Raw genomic sequence first — 26,834 nt, forward strand, 5'->3', positions numbered from 1 at the left:
TGACCTGGCCTCCACAGTATCGACCTTTTCCAAATTGAGATGTTTTGGGAATAGTCGGACCACAGAGTGAAGGAAAAGCAGCCAACAAGTGCTCAGCACATGTGGGAACTCCTTCAAGACTGCAAGCTGTCATCAAGGCAAAGAGTGGCTATTTGAAGAATCTCAAATTTAAAATATATTTTTATTGGTTTAACACTTATTTAGTTACTACATGATTCCATATGTGTTATTTCATGGTTTTTATATCTTCACTATTATTCTACAATGTAGAAAATAGTCAAAATAAAGAAAAACCCTTAAATTAGTAGGTGTTCTAAAACTTTGGACCGATAGTGTATGTTTTGATTTATCTATGCATAGGACAAGCACATTTTCATCTGATGCTTTTTTATTTTCAGGAGAAGGAGAAAGAGCCAACTGCAGCCTCCCTCCTAGCAGACCAGGTAGTAGCTGAGGTACCATCCAGCCCAGACAGTTCATTTGAGGCTGACATCAAGCCTGAGGACTATAGTGACAAGTCCCAGGATGGACCAGACATATTTCCCATCTCACAGGGCTCCTACACCTCCGAGGGGGAGCTGAATGAGTTGCAGACAGTCAGAGATGTCCCTATCATGGACACAACCCCTGACACAGCCATGCCTGCCAAGGAGGAGGGGAATGGGGCAAAGAGGCTTCTGAGTTATGTGCCGATGGAGGAGAGCAGTGGGAGTGAACCCTCTCCGTCGCCCAAGCTCCAGAGACGGAGGTTAAGTGCGATAGCGGTCAGCACGGCAGCCTCATCCAGCAGCGAGGACTACAAAGATGACAGCCCTACAGACAGCCCTCCAGACAGCCCAGACTCATTTGTGAATGAGGAGGAGTTAATACGCAGGCAGATCATGGGGATGATGGGAGAGGAGGAGATGTCTCTCTCAGAGGAGGAGGAAAAAGAAGAGAAAGAGAGCCGAGTGGAGGAGACCATGGATGCTGTGGTGGATAACACATCATGTAAAGACAAGCCTCTGTTAAAAAAAGGCAGTATAGATGATGAAGACAGCCCAGCCAGGATACCTTCTCTCCCAGGGTCTGAGCGTAAATCTATTGTAGAGAGTGCTGAACTCACTGAGCAAATCACTGTGTATAAGAAAGCCATGCCCATGACGCCGCAGAGAACGAAGAGCATGGACGATGGGGTTTTAGAGGTGGAGAGCATCACAGATTCTCTGGAGGACAGGTCCAAAGGTGAGGGGTCATCCAGCGTCCAAGTGTCCAGCTTCACCCCTGGAACCTCCCCCACCTCAGCCTCTTCTCTGGAGGAGGACAGCGACAGCAGCCCCAGCCACAAGAGGAGTGGGGAGGGGAAACAGCCCCGCAAGGCCAAGCACAGGCATACCGGCCAGCCATTCCCCACCATCGAGGACTCGTCAGAGGAGGAGGAGCTCAGGGAGGAGGAGGATCACCTCAGGGAGCAGGAGAAACAGAAGGATTTGGACCAGCAGCAGGGGAAGAGGATCTCCAAGAAGTCCAAAAGGGATAAAGATGATCTCCGAGCTCAGAGGAGAAGGGATCTCCCTCTAACCTCACCCTGTAACCTATCTTCCATTGAAGACGCCTCTCCCACTGAGGAGGCAAGGCAGGCTAGGGAGATGGAAGCGCTTCACAGGACATCAGTCTCTGACTATTTTCCTAGCATGGAGTCTGATTCAGACGCCTTTCACACAGAGACCAGGATAGTTGTCCCTAAAGGACAGAAGTTCAGTACTGCAAAGCCACTAAAGAGTGCAGAGGATGAATATGAGGAGATGCTTCAGATAGCTAGATCTCCTAAAGGAGAGACAGAGCCATTCCCTGAGATAGAGCTACTTTACGAAGGCATGGCCATAGAGGACTACCTCTACGAATCTCTAGTGGAGGAGCCTGAAGCTAAACATACTTCAGTCCCACCGGAGCAGCCCAGTAAAGACCCCGCTAAAGAGCCAGGGAAGAAAGGTTTGAGGTCTCCTGAAGAGGTGTATGAGGAGATGATGCTGAAGAAGAAGGAACTGATGTTGATAGAGCAGGAGTTTCAGAAGGTTCAGTCAGCTATCAACACTCCTAATCCTGAGATACACGTTACTGCACCATCCTCTGCTGCAGCTGAGAGCTGCAGTGTTGGTGAGGCCGAGGGAGAGAAGCCTATGTTAGATGCTGGTTCTACCTACGTTAAGAGGAAGAAACGTCCTGCTCCACCACGGCCCTCTGAACCTCCTAAACGGCCTGAGGTAGACGTTGCCAAGCCAACAGTTCCTCAGGATATGACTGTGAGGAGGGCTCTTTTCCCTATACCGGACTTGAAGATCACCCAGTGTTCCTCTGGAGAGGATGAGACGGACGATAGTATAGTAGAGGAGTATGGAGTGGGAGTGTCCTCTGATATTACCCCTAGTTATGAGTCTGAGACTAAAAAAGAGCAAGAGTCCACTTCAGTTTCAGAGCATGCACCAACAACAGAGGTAGCTGACATTGACCCCATCACTGTGGTGTGTGAGGTTTCCCCAGCTAAAGCTACTCCAGCTCCTGTCTTTGCCCCTGAGACAGTTCTAGCCCCCAGTACGACCACCACACCTTCACAGGTCTCTCCAGTATCACCTCCCACCTCACCATCGACTCCAGACTCAAGTCTAGCCTCCAACGCTACGTCCTCCTCCTCTTTCCAAGCTCGAAGTCCTTTCTCTTCCGACTCTACTGCAGTGTCTACTCCGACACCAGACCTGGCCAAAGCAGCAGTTCCCTTTGCAGCTCAGCCGCCTATTGATATCTCCCCTCCTTCTATCGCTCCCATTATGGCTGTTTCTCCAACCACAGTTTTGGTCACAATACAAGATGTGGTGACAGATCCAACCCAAGCACCAACACCAGCTACAACTACAGCCGATGCTACAGCTTCTCCAGCCCAAGCCCCAGCCCCTGCCTCAACTCCTGTCTCAGCACCTGCCTCAGTGGTGGTACAGATACCTGATCCATCTGCAGTCCAAATGCCAGACCTGGTTAGATCTCCATCCCAGATGGCTGCTCAGGTTCTACCTTCTGTGCAGGTCAGAGCACAAGCTCCAATACCAAGCCCAGTACATTCTCAAGCACAATCTCCAGTCCCAGCTGCTCCCAGTGCTGTGCCAACTCCAGTCTCTGCTCCAACTCCTGCCCCAGCTCCAGTTGTAGTCCAAATGCCAGACCTGGTTACCATCACCTCTCCAGTTTCACCCCAAGCCCCACTACCTGTGTCAGCCCCAGCTCCTACCCAGGCTACAGTGGTGCATTCAGTCCCTGTCCCGGCTGCTGCTCCAACCCCAGTAGTAGTCCCAGCTGCACGGACACCCCGAATCCAGAGACAAGCCTCCACCAAAAAAGCCCCACCTCCTCCTCCACCTCGCTCTATGTCAGTCTCCCTGCCCCAGACCTCAGCAGAGCCTACCTCAATCAGGGCTGTCCAACATGTCTCCCCGACCATGACCACCGCTATAGCCATTGGAGCAGGTCTGCCTAGCCAGCCCATACAGTCTGTGGTGGTGGATATACAGCCGCAGGTGGAGCAGGTCAGGCCAAAGGGTGGTGCTGACCCTCAGGTCATGATGACCCCAACCAGACAGGGGCATGTGGTCATCATAGTTCCTAATGTGGAGAACATGTCGGTGCTCAGCCAGTCTACCCAAGACCTTGTGGCATACTCAGTGGCAATAACTACCACTTCTACTGTTGATAAAGGCAGTAGTCTGATGGCAGCAGGGCCTGTGGTTGTGAGTGTTGCTCCTTTCCCTACTGCTCCCTCTGTTCCTGCTATACCTAGCTCAGACACATGTATACCTGTGGCAGATACACCACCACCTCCTCCTCCTCCCACTCCTCCACCACCTCCTGCCACCTTACCCAAGCCATCGGTTTATCCCAAAAAGCCTTCTGTTTCCACCCCACCTTCAGTCCCAACCACAGTACCAGTCTCAACTGCTGTGACAATGGCACAGGCAACTGTAACAACCACAGGCCCCAGTCCAGTACACAAGACATCTGCACCCCCTCCAGTCCCTCCCAAGCCGGTGTCCATCCCTGCAGGGCTGGTGTTCAGCCACCGTCCAGGGGAAAGCATCAAACCTCCAGTGGTTCCCACCGCTAGCCACACACTTCCCAGGACCAGAGAAGTGGTACCAAACGCCAGCATAGCACAGCCATTCACAGCCACAACACTGCCCAGGACCAGAGAACCTCCCAATGCCCTGTATCTGAGTCTGACCACCCCAGTGGAGCCCAAGATGAGTGCTGCCTCGCCCAGGTCCCCTCTGTCTCCGAGGTATGCCAATTGTCTGGAAACGTATGTGGTGATAACGCTTCCCTCAGAGCCTGGCACACCCACAGAGGGCATCACTGTCCAAGCCCCCATCAGGAGAGGATCCATCCCCTCCACTATGCAGACATGCCCAAGGGATAGGACTACACCTTCAGAACAACAGTCACCCATTACGGCCTTCTCAGCCCAGGCCACTGTCAGGAGAGCGTCAGTTCCCTCATTGAGGCAGCTGCCACCACCAACAGCAGCAATAGTACCAGTCGAAGTAGCAGCACCCCTAGAGGGAGTCACTGCAACAGCAAGGCGGCCTTCCATGCCATCAGCTATGCAGCCTCCACACGGTGTGGCTGAGGTGGTGACCATTTCAGCAGGGTCGGAGATGCCTATTCAGGTACACAGTGTCAGAGCTCCAATAAAGAAACCGTATATACCTCCAACATCCCAGCCACAACAGAACGTGTCTGAAGTTACGACAATGCCATCAGAGCCACAGGTCCCTGTAGAAGTGTCTGCAGCTCAAGCTTTTGGTAGAAGGGCATCAATACCTGATGTACCTCAGCAGCCACAATATGTGACTGAAGTAATGGAATTACCAGCAGAGCAGGTCATACCTGCAGATGTAGTTTCAACTGAGGCCATGCCTGGAAGAGCATCAATACCATCAGAAATGCAACAACCACAAACCATGGGAGAGTTATTAGCAATGCCCTTAGAAGCTATGCCCCCAACCATCCATCAGTCAGCATCACTGACAGAAGTGGTTTCAACTGAGGCTATCTCTAGAAGAACATCAATACCATCAGAAATGCGGCAACCACAAACCATGGCTGAGGTAATGCCATTGCAGCAGGAGATACCTACCGAAGCAATCGCCAGCCAAGTCCATGTAGAAGCTACACCCTCAACCATGCATCAGTCACCATCACTGACAGAAGTGGTTTCAACTGAGGCCATCTCTAGAAGAGTGACAATACCATCAACAATGGAGCAACCACAAACCATGGCAGAGATAGCAGCAATGCCCTTACTGCAGGAGATACCTACTGAAGCTATTGCCAGCCAAGTCCATATAGAAGATACACCCTCAACCATGCATCAGTCACCATCACTGATAGAAGTGGTTTCAACTGAGGCCATCTCTAGAAGAACATCAATACCATCAGAAATGCAGCAACCACAAACCATCTCTGAGGTAATGCCCTTACAGCAGGATATACCTACCGAAGCAATCGCCAGCCAAGTCCATGTAGAAGCTACACTCTCAACCATGCATCAGTCACCATCACTGATAGAAGTGGTTTCAACTGAGGCCATCTCTAGAAGAGTGACAATACCATCAACAATGCAGCAGCCAAAACCCATGGCAGAGGTAGCAACAATGCCCTTACAGCAGGAGATACATATCGAAGCTATCACCAGCCAAGTCCATATAGAAGCTTCACCCTCAACCATCCACCAGTCACCATCACTGATAGAGGTGGTTTCAACTGAGGCCATCTCTAGAAGAACATCAATACCATCAGAAATGCAGCAACCACAAACCATGGCTGAGGTAATGCCCTTACAGCCGGATATACCTACCGAAGCAATCGCCAGCCAAGTCCATGTAGAAGCTACACTCTCAACCATGCATCAGTCACCATCACTGATAGAAGTGGTTTCAACTGAGGCCATCTATAGCCTCGCATCAAAACCATCATCAATGCAGCAGCCACAAACCATGGCAGAGGCAGCAGCAATGCCTTTACAGCAGGAGATACCATCAATACCATCAGCTGCACCGCAACCACAAGCATTGGCCGAAGTGATGACTTTGCCTTCAGAGTATGAAATGCCTACGGAAGTTAGAACAACTGAGGCCACTACCACTAGAAGGACATCCATATACTCTGTAGCACAACAACCATACACAGTTGCTGAAGTAACGGCTTACCCATCAGAATATGAAACACCCATCCAGGTGGTTACAACTGAGGCTATTTCCACTACAAGAAGAGCGTCTATAACCATGCAGCAACCCCTTAGTATGGCCCAGGTTATCACAATGCCTGCAGAGCCAAACGTAGAGGCATATGCTGCCCAAGTCCCATACAGGAGAGGATCCATCCCCTCAGCAGTGCAACCACCACAGGCAGTACCAGAAGTGCTGACTTATTCATCAGCGCATGAGACCCCCCTGGAATTCATTACAACTGAAGCCTACACCAGGAGAATGTCAGTTCCATCTATCCAGGAGGTTCCCGAGACCGTCCCGGTGGCTCCAGTCACCATCACCAGGAAATTCCACCATGAGTCAATTGAGAGCCAGGAGATCTATGGGCCTGAGAAGGTGGTGAACAGCCTGAGCCACATGTACTCCTCATCTATCTCCACCTCAGCCCAGCCCCCGGAGAGCCTGCCCAGCCTGGTCACTCAGGTGGTCACCACCGAGGTTCAGAGAACCACTGTGTCTTTGGTCCATGAGAGGCTGCCCCAGGTACCTGCATCCAATGGAGTGGCCATCACCATCCAGCCAGACTTGGTTAAAGTCCAGCACTCTCCCAAACAGAACGGGAAGATCTACTCCGGTGATGCCATTGACCTCCGCACCATTAAGGTTGGCGTGAAGATGACCGATTCAGGGATGGACTTGACGTCTCAGGAATCAAGTCGCCATTACATCTGTAGCGACTCTAGTGGCCGACATACAGCAGTGCAGCCAGAGATAGTGAACTTGAGTGCTGAGATCATCCCTTCCACTACGCTGTCTGTTGTCACTGATAGCATCACTATCGTCACCTGTTCAGACACCATTGAGTCCTACATCAGCGAGCCAGCAGAAATACCTTTAGATCTGCAGCGTTATGTTGCCTCCATGCCTCTCCCTCTCACCACATACAAACCATTCCAGCCTCTGGCACAGATAGTGTACAGGCGGGTGGACTCTCCGCCTATCATCAACACAGTGTTAGCCACAGACACAGAGACACCAATCAACCTGTCTTATGGAGCCTCCATGGTAAATAGCAGACTTCCAGTGACCATGGCCCCCGCTATCACCAACGTGGGGGACATGCTCTCAGAGCCAGCAGGGGCTGTGGATCTGTCCACCTCTAGACCCCTCAGGGCCATGGTGGCTCTGTCTGGCAAGAGCCCTGGTGTGGTGACCACAGTCATAGAGGATGATGGGACACCCATAGATCTGACAGCTGGCAGGAATGTGTGCTGTGATGTCATCTACAAGCTACCCTTCACAGGGAGCTGTAGGACCCAGCCGCCGGTTAATACCCAGCCTGACAACCGCTTCGGCTACAGAGACGACCACTACCAGTATGATCATGCTGGGGTTTATGGCATCAAGGGCCTGAACGGCAAGGCCATGTCTGAGACCAACCTGGCTGATGCAGGACTGTTCCTCTATGATGGAAACACCAGATATAACTATAACGGAGCCTCGGACAGTGCAATAGACCTGACATCTGCTAATATGTCCGCAGGTTGGTATGGTAGAAATATAGCATGTTTGCTAGGTTTTGGATTCTTTTCAACTTTTTACCTGCTTGAAATTTATTTCTGAATGGTAACCTATTTCTCTGGGCATTGTTTTACATCAGTTATCATTATGTTAATTTTCTAGTGTGATTAAAATGTGCATTTACAGTACTTTTGCATGATTTGTGAAACTATCTTGATTTTAATTAATGTCCTGTTTCTTTTGTCTTTTCTTTCTTTTACACAGATGCATGCGTATGCCTGCGTGTTCTCCCACAATATTTTGGCTTTGCATCATGCTAGCTGGACAGACTGAATATACTTGCATGCTTAGTGTTATGATCTCCCCAAATCAAATCGGCATGGCCTCATTTTGTACAGAAAGTTATGATGTTGTAATCATTGACTTAAACCTACATTTCTGGACCCATCATAACAGGTGAAGCTCTAGACTACACCAGTAAAGCTGCTGGGGCGTATACGGGGATATCCACTGCTCCATATTCCCAAGTCCCTGCTTATAGTGTCTTTAGATCCTCAGACGGAATGGTATACTCCTCCATAGCAGCCCCTGTTCCTTCTACATACGCGATCACCACTCAGCCAGGTTCCATCTTCAGCACCACCCTACCTCCTACCACAACCCTCCAGGAGCAGCCAGCACCAGCTCCACACCCCTATGGCTTTATTCCCACCAGCGACCCTGGCCAACAGATTATCAGCTTGGACACTAGCCTGCCCAAGGACCTGCTGCCCAGTGCTCTGGCTGACATCATGACTGGCTTCCCTGACCTGTACTCTGACCAGACACTGGAGGCCATCGCAGCCTCTCTGGACGCCCTGGCTTCATCGCCCATGTTCCCCGGTCTGGATGACAGCAAGATCACCCAGTACCAGATGGAGAGGGAGTTCCTGGAGCTGGAGAAGCTGAAGCAGCTGTGTCTGGCTGAGGAGCTGGAGTGGGAGAGGCAGGAGATCCAGCGCTACCGTGAACAGGAGCAGATCATGGTGCAGAGGGAGCTGGAAGAGCTACAGGTATGAATGTGTGTGTACAGTATATGTCTCCTGTGTTAATGTATGGTGCGGGGTGTCGTGGTCACTGTTCATGCTCACTGTTTTTAATATGTTTGTAATCAGTTACTATAAAGTGATCGACAATATTGTTAATCTAATCTATTCTACAGGCTCTGAAACAGCAGCTGTTAATGCAACAGGAAGAGGAGCACCAGGCACAACTTGTAGCCCAGCAAGAGACCTACAACCAGCAGAGGCAACAGTTAGAGCAGATCCAACAACTCCAGGTGCAGCTCCAGCACCAGCTAGATGAGCACTACAGTACTACAGGGTCAGACAACCTGCTAGAGAAGCAGTATACAGGGGTTGGGGATAACGGCCAATACTGGCCTGTTAGGGATGAGTCCACCACCTCATCCACTGTTACCCAGCTAGAGGGTGGGCAGTATGTAACCAGCGAGGGTCAGAGAGAGAGTGGAGGTCAGGACCAGCTGCAGCTCAGTAGGAAACAACCAGCAGGGTCTAACCAGCCTGGTGACCAGGGGTATGGTACAGGAGTGGTAGGGAAGAGGATAGTGGACAGTGGGGTCCAGACAGATGATGAGGACTCAGTAGACAGGATGTATGTAGGGAGGAGAAAGAGGAACAACAGGAGGGGTGTAGACAGCAGTGTTCAGACTGATGATGAGGAGGACCAGGAGGTTGACTGGGACATGCCAGCCAGGTCGCGGAGGCGCTCCCGCTCCAGTAAGCACAGCGGTGACGGGAAACACGGTAGCTCTAAGGTCTCCAGCATTGCCATCCAGACTGTTGCAGAGATCTCTGTCCAGACCGACCACTCCGGGAGCATCAAACGCCCCAGCATCCAGATGGACACTAAGGTGGAGATCATCAAACACATCTCAGCCCCAGAGAACTCTCAGAGAGGAGGCAGTCTCAGCTGCCAGACAGACTCAGACCGGAGGCGCCAGACAGACATCATCCCCAAGTCCCCCAAGGTGCTCTACTCCCCTGCGTCCACCCTCTCCTCCAGTAAGGCCATGGAGGGAGGGCAAAAGATGCTGACCACTGACCCGACCAAGTTTTCCTCCAGCCCTAGGATGCTGAAGCCTGGACAGAAGTCTATGTCTGACCCAAAATCTCTCAGCCATACCACCGAGGACAGGATAGGCTACCACTACTCAGACAGCTACTCTGTAAGTCATTGCAGTAAGAATACTGGGAATATAAAATAGTGTTAAATATGACCATGTTAAAGGCATAGTAAAACACATTGATTGCATGCTGTTGAAATGTTTGTTGAAAGTAAAAACCTTGCAATAGTATTAAAGTGATGCTCCAGAACTTTTGTATAATTTCAATCAGTAGTTTTGAAAGTGTTGCTCACAAGCCAAAACGGGTCCCCGATTTTTCTGTACTACGTCATCCAAATGTGTTCTGTCATCCATTTCGTATGATATATTACGTCCTGCAATTAACATGATTATTATATTTAAAACATTTAATGAAATTCATTTGATATGTTACACTTTTTTTTTGCTTAAGATCCCGGACTGCATCTTAAAGTACTCTTATCTTATCTATTGTCTTATTGATTTTTCCTCTGTCTGTCCTAGGGCCATGGCTCTTCTTCAGGCACTGGAAAGAAGGTGAAGAGGACCCTTCCCAACCCACCCCCTGAAGATGACCCTCTGACCGGCCCGTCGGGTTACAGCACCAACTCAGCCCGCCGCCGGCTTGGCCGTCACACCACCATGGCCCGGGCCAAGATCCTGCAGGACATTGACAAGGAGCTGGATCTAGTGGAGAGAGAGTCATCCAAGCTCCGCAGGAAACAGGCCGAGCTAGATGAGGAGGAGAAAGAGATTGATGCCAAGCTGAGGTAATTTATGAATTTTACCATTTGGGAAAGAGGCAAGTCATTTAAGAACCAGTTTTGATTTACAATACAATAGCATACTTTAGATGAGTAGAACACATTGGTGTGTATGAAGTGATCCCCCCCCCCCCCCCCAGGCATAATGGGATCCTTGTCATCCAAAAATGTATACTTTTGACTGATCTGTTCATAGAACATTCTTTCAAGAGTCTTGTTGACTCAAGGTGCTTCAAGGTGCTTTTTGGCAAACTTGAGTCAACCTTTTGGACTAGATGGATCCCATTATGTCTGGCGAAAACCACACACTGCATTCCACTTTAAGAACCTTATACCAATTCATACCAACGGTCAAGCATGGTGGTGGTAGTGTGATGGTTTGGGGATGCTTTGCTGCCTCAGGACCTGGATGACTTGCCTTAATAGAAGGAACCATGAATTCTGCTCTGTATCAGATAATTCTACAGGAGAATGTCAGGCTATCCGTCTGTGAGCTGAAGCTGAAGCACAGCTGGGTCAGGCAGCAAGACTATGATCCAAACACAGATTCAAGTCTACATGAAAATGGTTAAAAAGCAACTCATTTGAATTCAAAGTCTAGACCTAATCCCAATTGAGGTGTGGTGGCAGTACTTGAAACAAGCACTTCATGCTTGAAAACCCACAAGTGTCGCTGAGTTAAGACAGTTCTGTATGCAAGAGGGGGGCCAAAATTCCTCCACAGTGATGTGAGAGACTGATCAACAACTACAGGAAGCATTTGGTTGCAGTCATTGCAGCTAAAGGTGGCACTAACTGTAACCAGTGCCTGCAACCTGGTTCAGGTTGTCAGTCAACCTACCAGGGTATTTACAAATAGCACAGGAACGAAATCATCAACATGTATTGATCAAATCATTAATAATGCTGCAGAAATTTGCTTTAAAGCAGTATCCAAATCCATAGGATGTAGTGATCACAATATAGTAGCCATATCTAGGAAAACCAAAGTTCCAAAGGCTGGGCCTAATATAGTGTACAAGAGGTCATACAATACGTTTTGTAGTGACTCATATGTTGATGATATAAAGAATATTTGCTGGTCTGTGGTGTGTAATGAGGAGCAACCAGACGGTTGCACTTGACAAATTTATAAAATTGCTGATTCCAGTTACTAATAAGCTCACACCCATTAAGAAAATGACTGTAAAAACTGTTAAATCCCCTTGGATTGAAAAATGGTATGGTTGAGAGGGATGAGGCAAAAGGTATGGCAAATAAGTCTAGTAGCCCAACTGATTGGCAAACATACTGCACATTAAGAAATCATATGACTAAGCTAAATCATTTAAAAAGAAACAATACTATGAAACAAAGATAAAGTATATAAAGAATGATAGTAAAAAGCTTTGGAGCACCATAAATGACATTTTGGGGAAAAAGCCAACTCGACTCCATTCATTAAATCAGATGGCTCATTAATCACAAAACCCACTAATATTGCTAACTACTTTAATTACTTTTTCATTGGCAAGATAAACAAACTTAGGGATGACATGCCAGCAACAAACGCTGACACTACACATCCAAGTATATCTGACCAAATTATGAAAGACAAGAATTGTACTTTTGAATTCCGTAAAGTCAGTGTGGAAGAGGTGAAAAAATGATTGTTGTCTATCAACAATGACAAGCCACCGGGGTCTGACAGTCTGGATGGAAAATTAATGAGGATAATAGTGGACGATATTGGCACTCCTATCTGCCACATCTTCAATTTAAGCCTACAAGAAAGTGTGTGCCCTCAGGCCTGGAGGGAAGCTAAAGTCATTCTGCTACCCAAGAATAGTAAAGCCCCCTTTACTGGCTCAAATAGCCAACCAATCAGCCTGTTACCAACCCTTAGTAAACTTCTGGAAAAAATGGTGTTTGACCAGATACAATGCTATTTTACAGTAAACAAATTGACAACAAACTTTCAGCACGCATATAGAGAAGGACACTCAACAAGCACAGCACTTACACAAATTACTGATGATTGGCTGAGAGAAATTGATTAAATAACGATTGTGGAGGCTGTCTTGTTAGACTTCAGTGCAGCTTTTGACATTATCAATCATAGTCTACTGCTGGAAAAACGTATGTGTTATGGCTTTACACCCCCTGCTATAATGTGGATAAATAGTTACTTGTCTAACAGAACACAGAGGGTGTTCTTTAATGGAAGCCTCTCAAACATAATCCAGGTAGAATCAGGAATTCCCCAGAATAGCTGTTTAGGCCCCTTGCTTTTTTCAATCTTTACTAACGACATGCCACTGGCTTGAGTAAGGCCAGTGTGTCTGTGTATGCGGATGACTCAACACTATTCACGTCAAATACTACTGCGACTGCAATGACTGCACCACTTAACAAAGAGCTGCAGTTAGTTTCGGAATGGGTAGCAAGGAATAAGTTAGTCCTAAATATTTCCAAAACTAAAAGCATTGTATTTGGGAAAAATCATTCACTAAACCCTAAACCTCAACTACATCTCATAATGAATAATGTGGAAATTGAGCAAGTTGAGGTGACTAAACTGCTTGGAGTTACCCTCGATTGAAACTGTCATGGTCAAAACATATTGATACAACAGTAGCTAAGATGGGGAGAAGTCTGTCCATAATAAAGTGCTCCTCTGCATTCTTCATAACACTATCAACAAGGCAGGTCCTACAGGCCCTGGTTTTGTCACACCTGGACTACTGTTCAGTAGTGTGTTCAGGTGCCACAAAGAGGGACTTGGGAAAATTGCAGTTGGTTCAGAACAAGGTAGCTGGCCCTTGGATGTACACGGAGAGCTAACATTAATGACATGCATATCAATCTCTCATGGCTCAAAGTGGAAGAGATATTGACATCATCATTACTTGTTTTCGTAAGAGGTGTTGACAAGTTGAAGGTACCGAGCTGTTTAAAATACTAGCACACTGCTCGGACACCCATGCATACCCCACAAGACATGTCACCAGAGGTCTCTTCACAGTCCCCAAGTCCAGAACAGACTATGGGAGGCACACAGTACTACATAGAGCCATGACAACATGGAACTCTATTCCACATCAGGTAACTGATGCAAGCAGTAGAATCAGATTTAAAAGCAGGTAAAAATACACCTTATGGAACAGTGGGGACTGTGAAGTAACACAAACATAGGCACAGACACATGCATAGACACACGATAACATATGCACTATACACACACGTACACATGGATTTTGTGTTGTAGATATGTGGTAGTGGAGTATGGGCCTGAGGGCACACACTTAGTGTGTTGTGAATGCTGAAATGAATGTATTGTAATATTTTTTAAATTGTGTAACTGCCTTAATTCTGCCTTAACCCAGGAAGAGTAGCAGCTAATGGGAATCCATAATAAATACAAATACAAATTGAGTGTAAGGGGACAATTACTTTTTCACACAGGGGAATTGGGTGTTGCATAACTTTGTTAATTAAATAAATAAAATAAGTATACTTTTTTGGTTATTTGTAAATTTAGGTTCTCTTTATCTAATATCAGGTTTTGATTGAAGATCTGATAACATTCAGTATAAAAAATATGCAAAAATAGAGAACATCTGAAAGGGGGCAAATATCTTTTCACGGCCATGTACAGTGCCTTGCAGAAGTATTCATCCCCCTTGTCATTTTTCCTATTTTGTTGTATTAAAACCTGTAATTTAAATTGATTTTTATTTTTATTTCATGTAATGGACATACACAACATAGGCCAAATTGGTGAAGCGGAAAAAAGTATTTGTTAAAATAAAAAATAAAAAAAGGAAAACTGGTGCGTGCGTGCATTTGTATTCACCCCCTTTGCTCCGAAGCCCCTAAATAAGATCTGGTGCAACAAATTACCTTCAGATGTCACATAATTAGTTAAATAGATTGCACACAGGTGGACTTAAGTGTCACATGATCTCAGTATATATACACCTGTTCTGAAAGGCCCCAGAGTCTGCAACACCTCTAAGCAAGGGGCACCACCAAGCAAGCGGCACCATGAAGACCAAGGAGCTCTCCAAACAGGGTTGGGTTATAAAAGGGTTGGGTTATAAAAAAATATCAGAAACTTTGAACATCCCACGGAGCACCATTAAATCCATTATTAAAAAATGGAAAGAATATGGCACCACAACAAACCTGCCAAGAGAGCGCCGCCCACCAAAACTCACGGACCAGGCAAGGAGGGAATTAATCAGAAAGGCAACAAAGAGACCAAAGATAACCCTGAAGGAGCTGCAAAGCTCCACAGCGGAGATTGGAGTATCTGTCCATAGGACCACTTTAAGCCGTACACTCCACAGAGCTGGGCTTTATGGAAGAGTGGCCAGAAAAAAGCCATTGCTTAAAGAAAAAAATTTGCAAACACTTTTGGTGTTCGCCAAAAGGCATGTTGGAGACTCCCCAAACATATGGAAGAAGGTACTCTGGTCAGATGAGACTAAAATTGAGCTTTTTGACCATCAAGGAAAACGCTATGTCTGGCGCAAACCCAACACCTTTCATCACCCCGAGAACACAATCCCCACAGTGAAGCATGGTGGTGGCAGCATCATGCTGTGGGGATGTTTTTCATCGGCAGGGACTGGGAAACTGGTCAGAACTGAAGTAATGATGGATGGCGCTAAATACAGGGAAATTCTTGATGGAAACCTGTTTGTCTTCCAGAGATTTGAGACTGGGACGGAGGTTCACATTCCAGCAGGACAATGACCCTAAGCATACTGCTAAAGCAACACTCGAGTGGTTTAAGGGGAAACATTTAAATGTATTGGAATGGCCTAGTCAAAGTGCAGACCTCAATCCAATTGAGGTCACCAGCGGAACCCATCCAACTTGAAGGAGCTGGAGCAGTTTTGCCTTGAAGAAAGGGCAGAAATCCCAGTGGCTAGATGTGCCAAGCTTATAGAGACATACCCCACGAGACTCGCAGCTGTAATTGCTGCAAAAGGTGGCACTATAAAGTTTTTCCTTTGGGGGTGAATAGTTATGCACGCGCAAGTTCTGTTTTTTGTCTTATTTCTTGTTTGTTTCACAAAAAAAAAAAATGCATCTTCAAAGTAGTTGGCATGTTGTGTAAATCAAATGATACAAACCCCCCCAAAATCTATTTTAATTCCAGGTTGTAAGGCAACAAAATAGGAGAAATGCCAAGGGGGTTGAATACTTTCGCAAGCCACTGTAAATCCAATCCCATCTTCTCCTTTTTACAGGTACCTTGAGATGGGCATCAACCGTCGTAAGGATGCCCTGCTGCAGGAGAGAGAGAAAAGAGAGAGGGCCTACCTGCAGGGTGTGGCTGAGGAGAGAGACTACATGTCAGACAGTGAGGTCAGCAACATCAGGGAGACCAGAGGTAGCAACCACGGCCTAGAGAGACCCAGGACAGCTCCCCAGTCAGAGTTTGACCAGTTCATCCCCCCTCAGACTGAGGCTGACTCTCAGTACTCCACTCTAGCCAGTCCCTACTCCCACTATGCCCAGTATGTCCCCCAGACCAATGCCACCAGCCACTACCCCCAGCAGACCCTCTACCAGCAACAGGCCCTCTACCAGCAGCACCCCTACCAAAGTCAGTCAGTCTACTCCTCTGTACCCAGCCTGTCCTACCCCCTGGCCTCCCACTCCCACCAGCAGGCCCAGTCCTCAGGCTACCAGTCCAAGAACACCACCAACTATGAGGTGATCCGGAACCAGCCCATCATCATTGTACCCTCCTCCAGTGAGGGTGGGTATGGGGTTGGGAAGTACAACAGCCTGGAACTGAGGATGGGTCTGGAGGAGAGGAGAATGGCCTCCAGCCCCATGTCTAATATATCTACTGAGTCCTTCTACGCTGACATCGACCACCACAACACCAGGAACTATGTTCTGATAGAGGACATAGAGCAGCTGACTAAAGGCTCTGCAGGGCTGGGGTCAGGGTTCAGCCTGCCTGATAAGGACCTGTCCAAGGCTGACAGGCTGCTTCGGGCCGCTGAAGCCAGGCGCACTGCAGAGGTAACTGTTATGTATTTAAAACAGTGGCGGTCATTGCTGTTTAAGATTAGGGAGGATTTTGTTCTTTTTTATGATCCTTATTTTTATTACAGCATATTGGATGACTGTCATTCATATTCCATTCACCCAGCTCAATGTAACATCGATAGGTTTAGGCTACTAAATGATACAAAAAATGTTTCCTATACCCATCATGAGGTTGCTAGTAACCTACGAATGAAAGTTTATAATGCAGGTGCACAGGTCGAGAGACAAATTGGAGTAATCAAGGTGACAGACAGTGACACATTCAATACCGGGGGAGATATGTTGTGTGGGGAAACTGATTTTTTTCACCTGATCTGTCCAACTTATCACCTCTAAAATGTAAATAAAACACTATAAAGAGTTTATATAATGTGTCATTACATACCTATCTGATGGTTTGTGTCGAATTTGAATCGGGTTTTAGGACGGCGGTGCTAAAGTTATCTTCAGAAGTAAACAGTGGCTGTCTCTGCTTTTGAGAGTCGTGATGACGCAAAAAAATGTATGCATTCAGTTGTACAATTGACTAGGTATCCCCTGTCTCTTTCTTGTTTTTAAACTAACTTCATAGTCAACATAGCCATTACAACTAACACGTTAGTAAACCCTCTACAATCACGCAGTACAGTGTACAGCAAGCAGTTTAGCTGTTACACCGGCGGACCCCGTTGGTAATAAAACAAAAAAAACGAAAGCTTACCTGGACTTGGAAAGTTCCAGTGTTTAATAGTCTTAGCCAGCTAGCTAACATAATTAGCATTCCTCTCTGTTTGAGCCAAGTGTTTGAGTAGCTGGCTGCATTAGCTAGCTAAGTAAGTGAAAGTGAACAAAAATACATTGAAACATAGCTATCTCTCTCTGCTGCTGCTTCTCCTTAGTTTTTGAAGAAATTTGTTCAAAATTGTTCAACTATTGTCTTTCTCTCTTTTTGAGTCAACTACTCACCACATTTTATGCATTGCAGTGCTAGCTGGCTCCAGTTTATGGTTTCAGTACTAGATTCATTATCTGATCATTTGATTGTGTGGACAACATGTCAGTTCATGCTGCAAGGGCTCTGATAGGTTGGAGGATGTCCTCTGGAAGTTGTCATAATTACTGTGTAAGTCTATGAAAGGGGGTGAGAACCATGAGCCTCCGGGGTTTTGTATTGAAGTCAATGTACCCAGAGAAGGATAGAAAATAGCTGCTACACCATGGTGCTACCCTAAAGAGTGCTGTTGAGGCTACTGGAGACCTTCATTGCAAAACAGTGTGTTTTAATCAGTTATTTGGTGACATTAATATATTTAGTATAGTTTTATCAAAAAATGATACATTTTTAAATGTTTAACCATATTCATGTATAAGACGGTCCTCCCCTTCCTCCGCTGAGGAGCCTCCACTGATTTAAAGTAAATGCTCTTCTGTGATATGTACGTTATGTTATATATCCTGTTTCAGTGTGTCTTGTGTGAATTTAGCTGAAAATTGCTTAAAATTCTATGCAATATGATGATGATTTTCTGTTCTTTATTTAGGTGGCTGCGTTCCTGGGTAACTCGCGTCTGCACAGCTACGGTAAAGGAGAGGAGGACTCTATGGAAGAGCCCTATGAGCTGAAGCTCCTGAAGCAACAGATAAAGCAGGAGTTTAGACGAGGGACGGAGGGTCTGGAGCACCTCTCAGGCCTAGGCATGCCTCAGTACCTCTCCACTGACCCCAGCTACAGACACTTCCCTAAGGCTGAGAAGTACAGCATCAGCCGGCTGACCTTGGAGAAACAAGCAGCCAAGCAGCTTCCTGCCGCCGTGCTCTACCAGAAACAGATCAAGAACCAGAAGAAGGCAGCACTGATGGACCCCAAGATAACAAAATTCTCCCCCATCCAGGAGAGTAGAGACCTGGAGCCAGACTACAGCAGCTTCCTGGGCTCTGGAGTCTCATCTATCACCAACCTGTCCACACGAGCCAGACTGCTTCAGGATGAGATCAACTTTGGCCTGAAGAAGAACCTCTCAGAGCAGCAGAAGTACCTGGGCTCCTCTCTGGGAACTAACCTGGCTGGCTCTCTGAGCCAGTCCCTTAGCCTGGGGGGACCCACCATGAGGTCCACCCTACAGGATGACACCACCTACCCCAGCGGCACGAGCTCTCGCCCTTCCTCACGACCCAATTCCCGCCCCACTTCTGTCTACGGCCTGGATCTTTCCATCAAACGGGACTTGTCCAGCTCCTCTCTCAGGCTGAGGAGCGAGGGAGAAGCCCTGGATGCAGCGTTCGGCTCCGGGCTGGCCAGGACCAAGCCCACCAGCCTGCCCATCGGGCGCATCCCCATCGTGGCTCAGAACTCAGAAGAGGAGAGCCCTCTGAGCCCGGTGGGAGAGCCGATGGGCATGGCCAGAGCCTCAGCTGGTCCTCTACCACCTATCTCAGCTGACTCCAGAGACCAGTTTGGCTCCAGCCATTCCCTGCCGGAAGTCCAGCAGCACATGAGGGAGGAGTCCAGGGCTACACGAGGACATAGTGGGGTCTACGACAGAGACATAGCCTTCATCATGGATGATCTGGGGGGAGCGATGTCTGACAGCGAAGGTAAATGGCTCCTGAGGCTTTCACAGCATCCTGAGTCTCTGGACATGTCGCAATGCTCCTGACTGTGTTTATGTCTGCCTGAGAAGGCTTTGACTCTGTCTCTGTTGTCCTCATCACTTATTATTTCACATCTTTTATCATCATGTTGTCTTTGTCTTTTGTTCTGGTTTCTGTTTCTGTCTTGTTTGATCTCTGCATGCAACACTGTTTGTTATTTTGCCTTCTTTTGTCTGTCTTCTTCACCGATACATAATACGGTTGATGTTATGTATGAGACAGTGTGTCTGTGTTGTTATTAGCATGCTCCAGTTCTGTTCTCTTCTTTTACATGTTGGCTTCCTGGTTTCATCACTGACCGAATGTATTATGGGATGGATACAGGGTTTCATTTAAGCATACAGAACAGTAAAGTAACAATAATGTATTATATGTGATCATAAATAGCACACACTTGTGCCTCTGTGGACTAAATAGGTGTTAACCTATTTAAATGGATGGGAGACTAATGAATATGCAACAGTAGCTGGTAAACTGTCGCTACAATCTGGGTGCTATCTATAGTCTATACAGGCTGCTAGATTCATGATAGGATGACAGAGAGAAACACCCTGGGACTACAGGCCCTGTTGTCTACAGTTCACCACTCCTCCTCCTCTCTCCTCTCCTTTCCTTTTCTTCTCCAGACAGAAAATGGTGTCTGGTTTTTGTAGGAAGTAGGTCAGGCCTTTAGACAGACATATATTTACTTTTCAGCTATTGTGGAGCTTGTCCTGCTGTCAGCAGCCATTTTAAAGGCATAATGCTGAATCACTATGTGTGGGTCTGGGTCTAGTTACTGTAATTGTTCAGACGATGCAGTCAGCCATTTATATTGTACCTGACTCACTCACGTTGTCTCTTTACCAGAAATACACACATACTATTACAGCAGTAATAATACAGAGAGCTTATGCTCACATTTATATTGCAATGCAATGACATTTTTTCCCTAAGGATTTTGTAGATTATTTGTTTGTGTATTTAAGTTTTAGATTTGGATCCATGTTGATAGTAGACATATACTGTACACTGAGTATACAAAACATTAAGAACACTTGCTCTTTCCATGACATAGGCTGACCAGGTGAATCCAGGTGAAAACTATGATCCCTTACTGATGTCACTTGTTAAATCCACTTCAGTCAGTGTAGATGAAGGGGAGGAGACAGGTTAAAGAAGGATTTTCAAGACTTGGGACAATTGAGACATGGATTGTGAATGTGTGCCATTCAGAGGGTGAATGTGTAAGACAAAATATTTAAATGCCTTTGAACGGGTTATGGTAGTAGGTGCCAGGCTCACCGGTTTGAGTCTGTCAAGAACTGCAATGCTGCTGGGTTTTTCACGCTCAACAGTTTCCCGTGTTTATCAAGCATGGTCCACCAACCAAAGGACACCCAGCCAACTTGACACAGTTGTGGAAAGCATTGGAGTCAACAGGGACCAGCATCCCTGTGGAGAACTTTCAACACCTTGTAGAGTCCATGCCCTGACGAATTGAGGCTGTTCTGAGGGCGGGGGGGGGGGTGCAACTCAATATCAGGAAGGTGTTCCTAATGTTTGTACATTCAGTGAATGTTATGGTAGTCACACTACACAGTTATTTATAGCATATTCATCCCTGCACATCTTGGGTATTTTCCATTTTGTATTCATGCATGTTGCTGTGAGATAAAATGTGTTTGAGTTTCCATTTCAATAAAGCTTGACATCGTCTTTTGCATGATGTTGGTTGCTTTGAATGTTTCCAAGCGACTGTAATGTGCATGCTCTCTTCTTATTGGTGGCATATTAATGTGTTCTCTCCCCATCTCTTCAGCTGTCCTTCTCACATCTATGTTTTCTAACCAGGACCTCACTCCTAAACATGCCCCTATGTTTCTATTGGCCCGGCATAGTGTAGTTACTGATATTTAGTTTCAGAATGCACACCATTTCTCTTTACATATTTGAAAATATATTTTGGAAAAGACAAGCAGAAACACACGGACACACGCACACACACATTAATAAACATATATGCAAGTTGATTATTTTGAAATAGCATTTTCATTTGAATAGCATGTTAAACAGTTTTACATTTACTTTAAAACTGACCCCAATGACAGGTGAATTAGTAGTTGATGAGCAGCAGAAGGCTCTCTTTCTGACCCTACATCAATAAGAGTGTCTATCTGCCTTGGTTCCAGCCCTAAATGACTCCATGCTGACACTGAACAGAGATGATCCCAGAATCTTTCATGAGAGTATCAGACACGGTAGAGTATTCTAGTTTAGTTCCTCCCCACTGGCCCTGCTGCCTGCCCTCCACTAATACAGCAGCACCATGTTAAAGGGACACTCCGCAATATGACATCATCATACCCAGCCGTACCCAGCCATGCCTCAAGGAAGGGCGCTAATTGGCAAGACAAAATAAGTCGCCCCACTGTGATGTCATATAGTTGAGTCTACCTTTTGATGTTTAGAATGCTTTAGTATCCATGTGACTTTACAGTAGGTCAATGCTATGCATTTGATATATTTTAGTAAGTACCCGTGTATTTGTAGGTAGATCATTTTACAATTATTCTACAATTGCTGTATTATGACATACGTCTTTCATGCACTTCTAATCAGAAATGCAAACTTCCTGATGGACTATAATGTTATAAGATGTATTTATTTGCTTTCAAAGCATGTGCTCCACTATATATAGTTCAGTGCATGTGATATACAGTGTAAGTGGATGGTGACATAGTCCACTGAATAAGTCTTAGATTCATGACGTTGTGTTGTAGCCGTTTCTAAAACATATAACTTTACACCCCAGCCGGAGGCCCCAACTGGAACATAGAAGGTGAGAGCTGCAGTGTGAACGGTCTAGTCCAGACCACATCCCAACCCCATGTAGCTTAGACAATGTCTGCTTCCACCCCACAACACACCACGCCCCATGGTGCTCAATGACCTGATGCTGATGGTATCACGTACACAAACATTTTAGACCCATTTCAGGAATGACCCATTTTTGGATGGTACTTTACACATATCAAACTCATCGTGGAATGACCCATATCTTGATGTTAATGTACTGTAAACATATCATATACTGTAGTGGTTCCCCAATCCATTTCTGGAATGATCCACTTTTAAATGGTTCTGTACATATATCAAACCCATTTCTGGAATTCATGTTCATGCACTATTGCAAGGTGGCTCAGATATGGCTCCACATTTAAATGCTATACATTACCACAACAATGACATGTCTGAATACCACATCAGTAATTGTCGAGGGTCTCTCACACGATGATAGATGCAACAATGATCATGATGTTAGATCACCCTGATAACAACACCAGCTAACAATGCCCCACCTCACTGTCTCAGGGCAAAGGGAACTGTACTGTACTTGTGACTGTGGAAGGCACTCTCCTCCGCGTCCACCTTCAGTCTGTCTCTACTGTGTTCCTGACCCATTGTGGAGATGTTTCACTCTCTCTTGGCATGACCTGTTTATCAGCACACACAAACACACACATACACCCGCACACACACACACACACACACATACACACACACACACACACACACACACACACACACACACACACACACACACACACACACACACACACACACACACACACACACACACACACACAGGGGTCCCTCTGCATGCCATAACTAATTGAAATACATCCATCCCCATCCAGCCTCTGAAGGGGTCACTAATCTAATACAACTGGGGATGGGACAGAGCAAGGTTTTCACCACTCTGCCTTCACCTCTCCAGCTAGCTCAGATCACTGATCACCTAGAAGCAGTAGACATGGAGTGAAGGATGTGTTTATAAAGTATTTTAAGGGGGTGCTACTCATGCCCAATTCCACATAGCCACCTCGCTCCCGCCCCAAGGCACTTGTGTAGATCTGATAATTCACATAGACTCCGCCAAGCCTAGCAGAGAGTGACTTAGAGATAGTACAATATTGCTAATACCTTCAGATCTATATAAAGTGCGTAATGTAGGGTCAGGGGCTAGAGGCTAGCGGTTGATTTGGAGTTGGGCATCTATCCTGCTTGTAAAGGGTTTGACCATTGAGTATCCCCTCTCTGTCTCTGTCCCTGTCCGCATTTCTCCACCCGTCTCCCCCTCCCCATGTCTCTGTCCCTGTCCGCATTTCTCCATCCGTCTCCCCCTCCCCATGTCTCTTTCCCTGTCTGCATTTCTCCACCCGTCTCCCCCTCCCCATGTCTCTGTCCCTGTGTAGCATACCACCTGAGGAGGGAGGACACTGACTGGTTTGACAAGCCTGCAGAGAGACAACATCGGGTAAACGGACAAGCTCTGGACAGGAGACAGGTTAGAGGAGCTGGATACGTCTAAACTAGTTGACTACATTTAATAAAATACATTATAAACTGGCTGGTTTGAGACTCAATGCAGATTGGCTGAACGCCATGGTATATCAGACTATACCATGGGTATGACAAAAAATGTCATTTTTACTGTTCTAATGACTTTGGTAACCAGTTTTTAATAGCAATAAGGCACTTCGGGTGTTGCCTTGAGTCGTGTTTAAGAACAGCCCTTAGCCATGGTATATTGGCCATATACCACACCCCCCGTGCCTTATTTCTTAAATATCCTACATTTTCTCGTAATTGAATGTACATTGGTAGTGACTGTTGTTCATGTTGTCTTTAGCTGAGTTGTATTGGAGTGCTGCCATATTTTTTGTTGTCGTTGTAATCAATGTACTGGATCTTGACTGTTCTGATGTCCCTGTCCCTCCCACAGATGAAGTTGATTCCCTATGTGTATCCTCACACCCGGATCAAAGTACAGAGAGACCCCAAGGACAGCAGCGTTTCAGGTAGAGCACCCAAACGTACAGTAAACATTCTATAATGTACAAATCTATGGCTATTCAAATGTAATAATAGGATCTCAGACTCTGGAATTCCAATATGACATTTCAGGCCTGTTTCATTGGTGTGGGTGTGTGTTCCCTGCAGGGAATGGCCTGGGGATTCGTGTGGTGGGAGGGAAAGAGATTCCTGGGAGTCGTGGTGAGATAGGAGCTTACATTGCCAAGGTTACGCTCGGGGGAGTGGCTGAACAAACAGGGAAAGTGGTGGAAGGTAAGTGTACATGCACGTGTGTGTGTAAGGTGTAAGTATTTACAAATATAAAGTGGGTATGTTAATCTGTGCAGAAAGAAAAAAGGTAAGTGACATTTGGAAAAATCTAACATTCTTATCGTGGTATATCATAACTGCTAAGTGCATGTTGTATGCATTTCAATTTGTACGAGTTAAGCTGGATGAGGTATATTGATAATTTCACAAGTGTTCTGGAGGAGAGCTGATAACCTAATGGTTTAAGCAGGAATCTATTATTATATGAATAATACCAGGCCAATGTCAGCTCACTCTTTGCCAGGCTATCTGAGCGCCAGAGAGAGAGAGAGCTTGTGTGTTCGCCTGCACGTGAGCGGGCATTAGCACATGTCACGTCTTATTCTCTGAGATGTCAGATAGCCAGAAAAAAAGCTCTGTCAACTCACTCTGCCCCTTTGCAATGCCTGCACAGGATTAGTAATTATGCTGTATTTAGCACACACACACAGTCACACACACACACACACACACACACACACACACACACACACACACACACACACACACACACACACACACACACACACACACACACACACACACACACACATACACACACACACACACTGGAAACTGTATTTAGCCCCCCTCTCCATCATATTTCTGTAAAACTCTTCTGTCTGAAGCACAGATTAGTACAGGCTACAGGCTGAAGACAAGAACGTAGAAGAAACTTCAGAACACAGCACTCTAACTACCAGACATCCTGAACAATGTGACAGTAGATCTCTCCCACTGATATATTTGGGGGATTTGCTCTGACGTGGTACATGTTTGAGCATCCAGACCTCCTGGGTTGAACCAGAGGGAAAGCCTTGTTCTTTATGATTCTATAGCATAATCCACTGCAGTTAGGGATGTGAGGGTTCATCTACTCCCTCTCTCTGTCACACTCAGTTCAGACGTGGGGACGTCACACCCTGGCGGGGACGTCACACCCTGGCGGTGACGCTAGCGACATGTGACAGCCTTTGCTGAGAGAGGAAGGAGGAGTTTGAAGGACAAACACACACACACACATACAAGCGAACAGATTTACACACACACACACAATTGTCTCTCTCTGCATATTCCATCTCCCTACAATCCCCTTCAGTTTGTAATTATATTTAGCGTCATACAGATTGTGTAGATAATTATGTAGACAGAGTAATTGTCCCAGTGTATTTTAATTATGACAGAATGTTTGGTTGTTTCTGTTTTTCTAACATCTATTACACAGTAACCCTCCTAGGAATGGAAGCAACCATAGTACCATAGTGTTGTTTTGCTCTAAAGTTGAGGTTTTATCTGACTTTCTTCAGTGGACTAAATTGCCATTATGCAAATGCTATGTTTCGACTTTAGTGAAAGAGACCATGGAACTGAACACTTGTGCCCACAGGTGCAGAGAGAGAGAGGGAATGAGAGAGAAAGAATGAGAGATAGAGAATGAGAGAGAGAATGAGAGCGAATGAGAGACGGAGAGCAGAGAAAGATAGAAATAGGTAGAAAAAAGGAGGGAGAAGAGATGAGGAGGGGGGAAATGGGAGGGGAAGAGCGATAGCATGTTGTAAATGTGGCCTTGACTATCTAATCTACAGAGAGAGAGAGAGATGTTAATTCCATCCTGTCGTCACAGCATTCTGGCGAGTTGCTTCATAAGCAAAAGTCTCATGTGAGGACGAGGTTTCGTTTGTGTAAGTGCAGCCCCAGCGCCGAGGCTGCCATGGGTTTGAGTTTGCTGTGCACTTTCTCCCTCTCTATTTCTATCCTACCTTACTTTACTTTCTCTGGCATGTTCTCTGAGCCTTGTCAGCTGTGTGAACAAGAACCTGAAAGAAAGACGCTCTAGTCATGAACAGAAAAGGCAGTGGTAAATTTCGAAGAGTTAGAGCCTACCCTTGAGAAGGAGTTAAACTTGTAAGCTTGGTTGGGTTGTGACAAATCTTCCCGATTCCAACCTTGCTGAAGCACCCCCAGATCATCACAGATCCTCCACCAAATTACACAGTGGGTGGAGACACTGTAAGCCTCTTGTAAGACTAATCAGGGTTATTTCACCAAATATTGATTTCTGAACTCTTCCTAAGTTAAAACATTAGTATTGTGTTGTTTAAAAATGAATATGAACTTATTTTCTTTGCATTATTCGAGTTCTGACAACACTGCATCTTTTTTGTTATTTTGACCAATTGCCATTTTCTGAAAATAAATGCTCTAAATGACAATATTTGGGGGGGAATTTGGGAGAAATGTTGTCAGTTAGTTTATAGAATAAAACAAAAATGTAAATTTTACCCAAACACATACCTATAAATAGTAAAACCAGAGAAACTGATAATTTTGCAGTGGTCT

The 26,834-nt window shown here is 46.1% G+C and overlaps 1 protein-coding gene across 1 annotated transcript in view; it reads left to right on the forward strand.

Annotated features, from left to right (window-relative positions):
* The window catches only part of LOC106599044 (uncharacterized), a 158,004-nt gene that overhangs the window by 115,798 nt on the left and 15,372 nt on the right, over positions 1-26,834 (forward strand). The window contains exons 19-29 of the mRNA XM_082956625.1: positions 399-7,776; positions 8,211-8,806; positions 8,956-9,981; positions 10,402-10,667; positions 15,902-16,688; positions 18,236-19,289; positions 21,518-21,586; positions 22,141-22,167; positions 23,585-23,676; positions 24,115-24,190; positions 24,333-24,458. Of these exons, the coding sequence (XP_082812751.1) occupies positions 399-7,776; positions 8,211-8,806; positions 8,956-9,981; positions 10,402-10,667; positions 15,902-16,688; positions 18,236-19,289; positions 21,518-21,586; positions 22,141-22,167; positions 23,585-23,676; positions 24,115-24,190; positions 24,333-24,458 (11,497 nt within the window). The remainder of the gene's footprint in view (positions 1-398; positions 7,777-8,210; positions 8,807-8,955; positions 9,982-10,401; positions 10,668-15,901; positions 16,689-18,235; positions 19,290-21,517; positions 21,587-22,140; positions 22,168-23,584; positions 23,677-24,114; positions 24,191-24,332; positions 24,459-26,834) is intronic.

Source organism: Salmo salar, chromosome 10 (assembly GCF_965601325.2).
Source record: "Salmo salar chromosome 10, fSalSal1, whole genome shotgun sequence".
Lineage (NCBI taxonomy): Eukaryota > Metazoa > Chordata > Actinopteri > Salmoniformes > Salmonidae > Salmo > Salmo salar.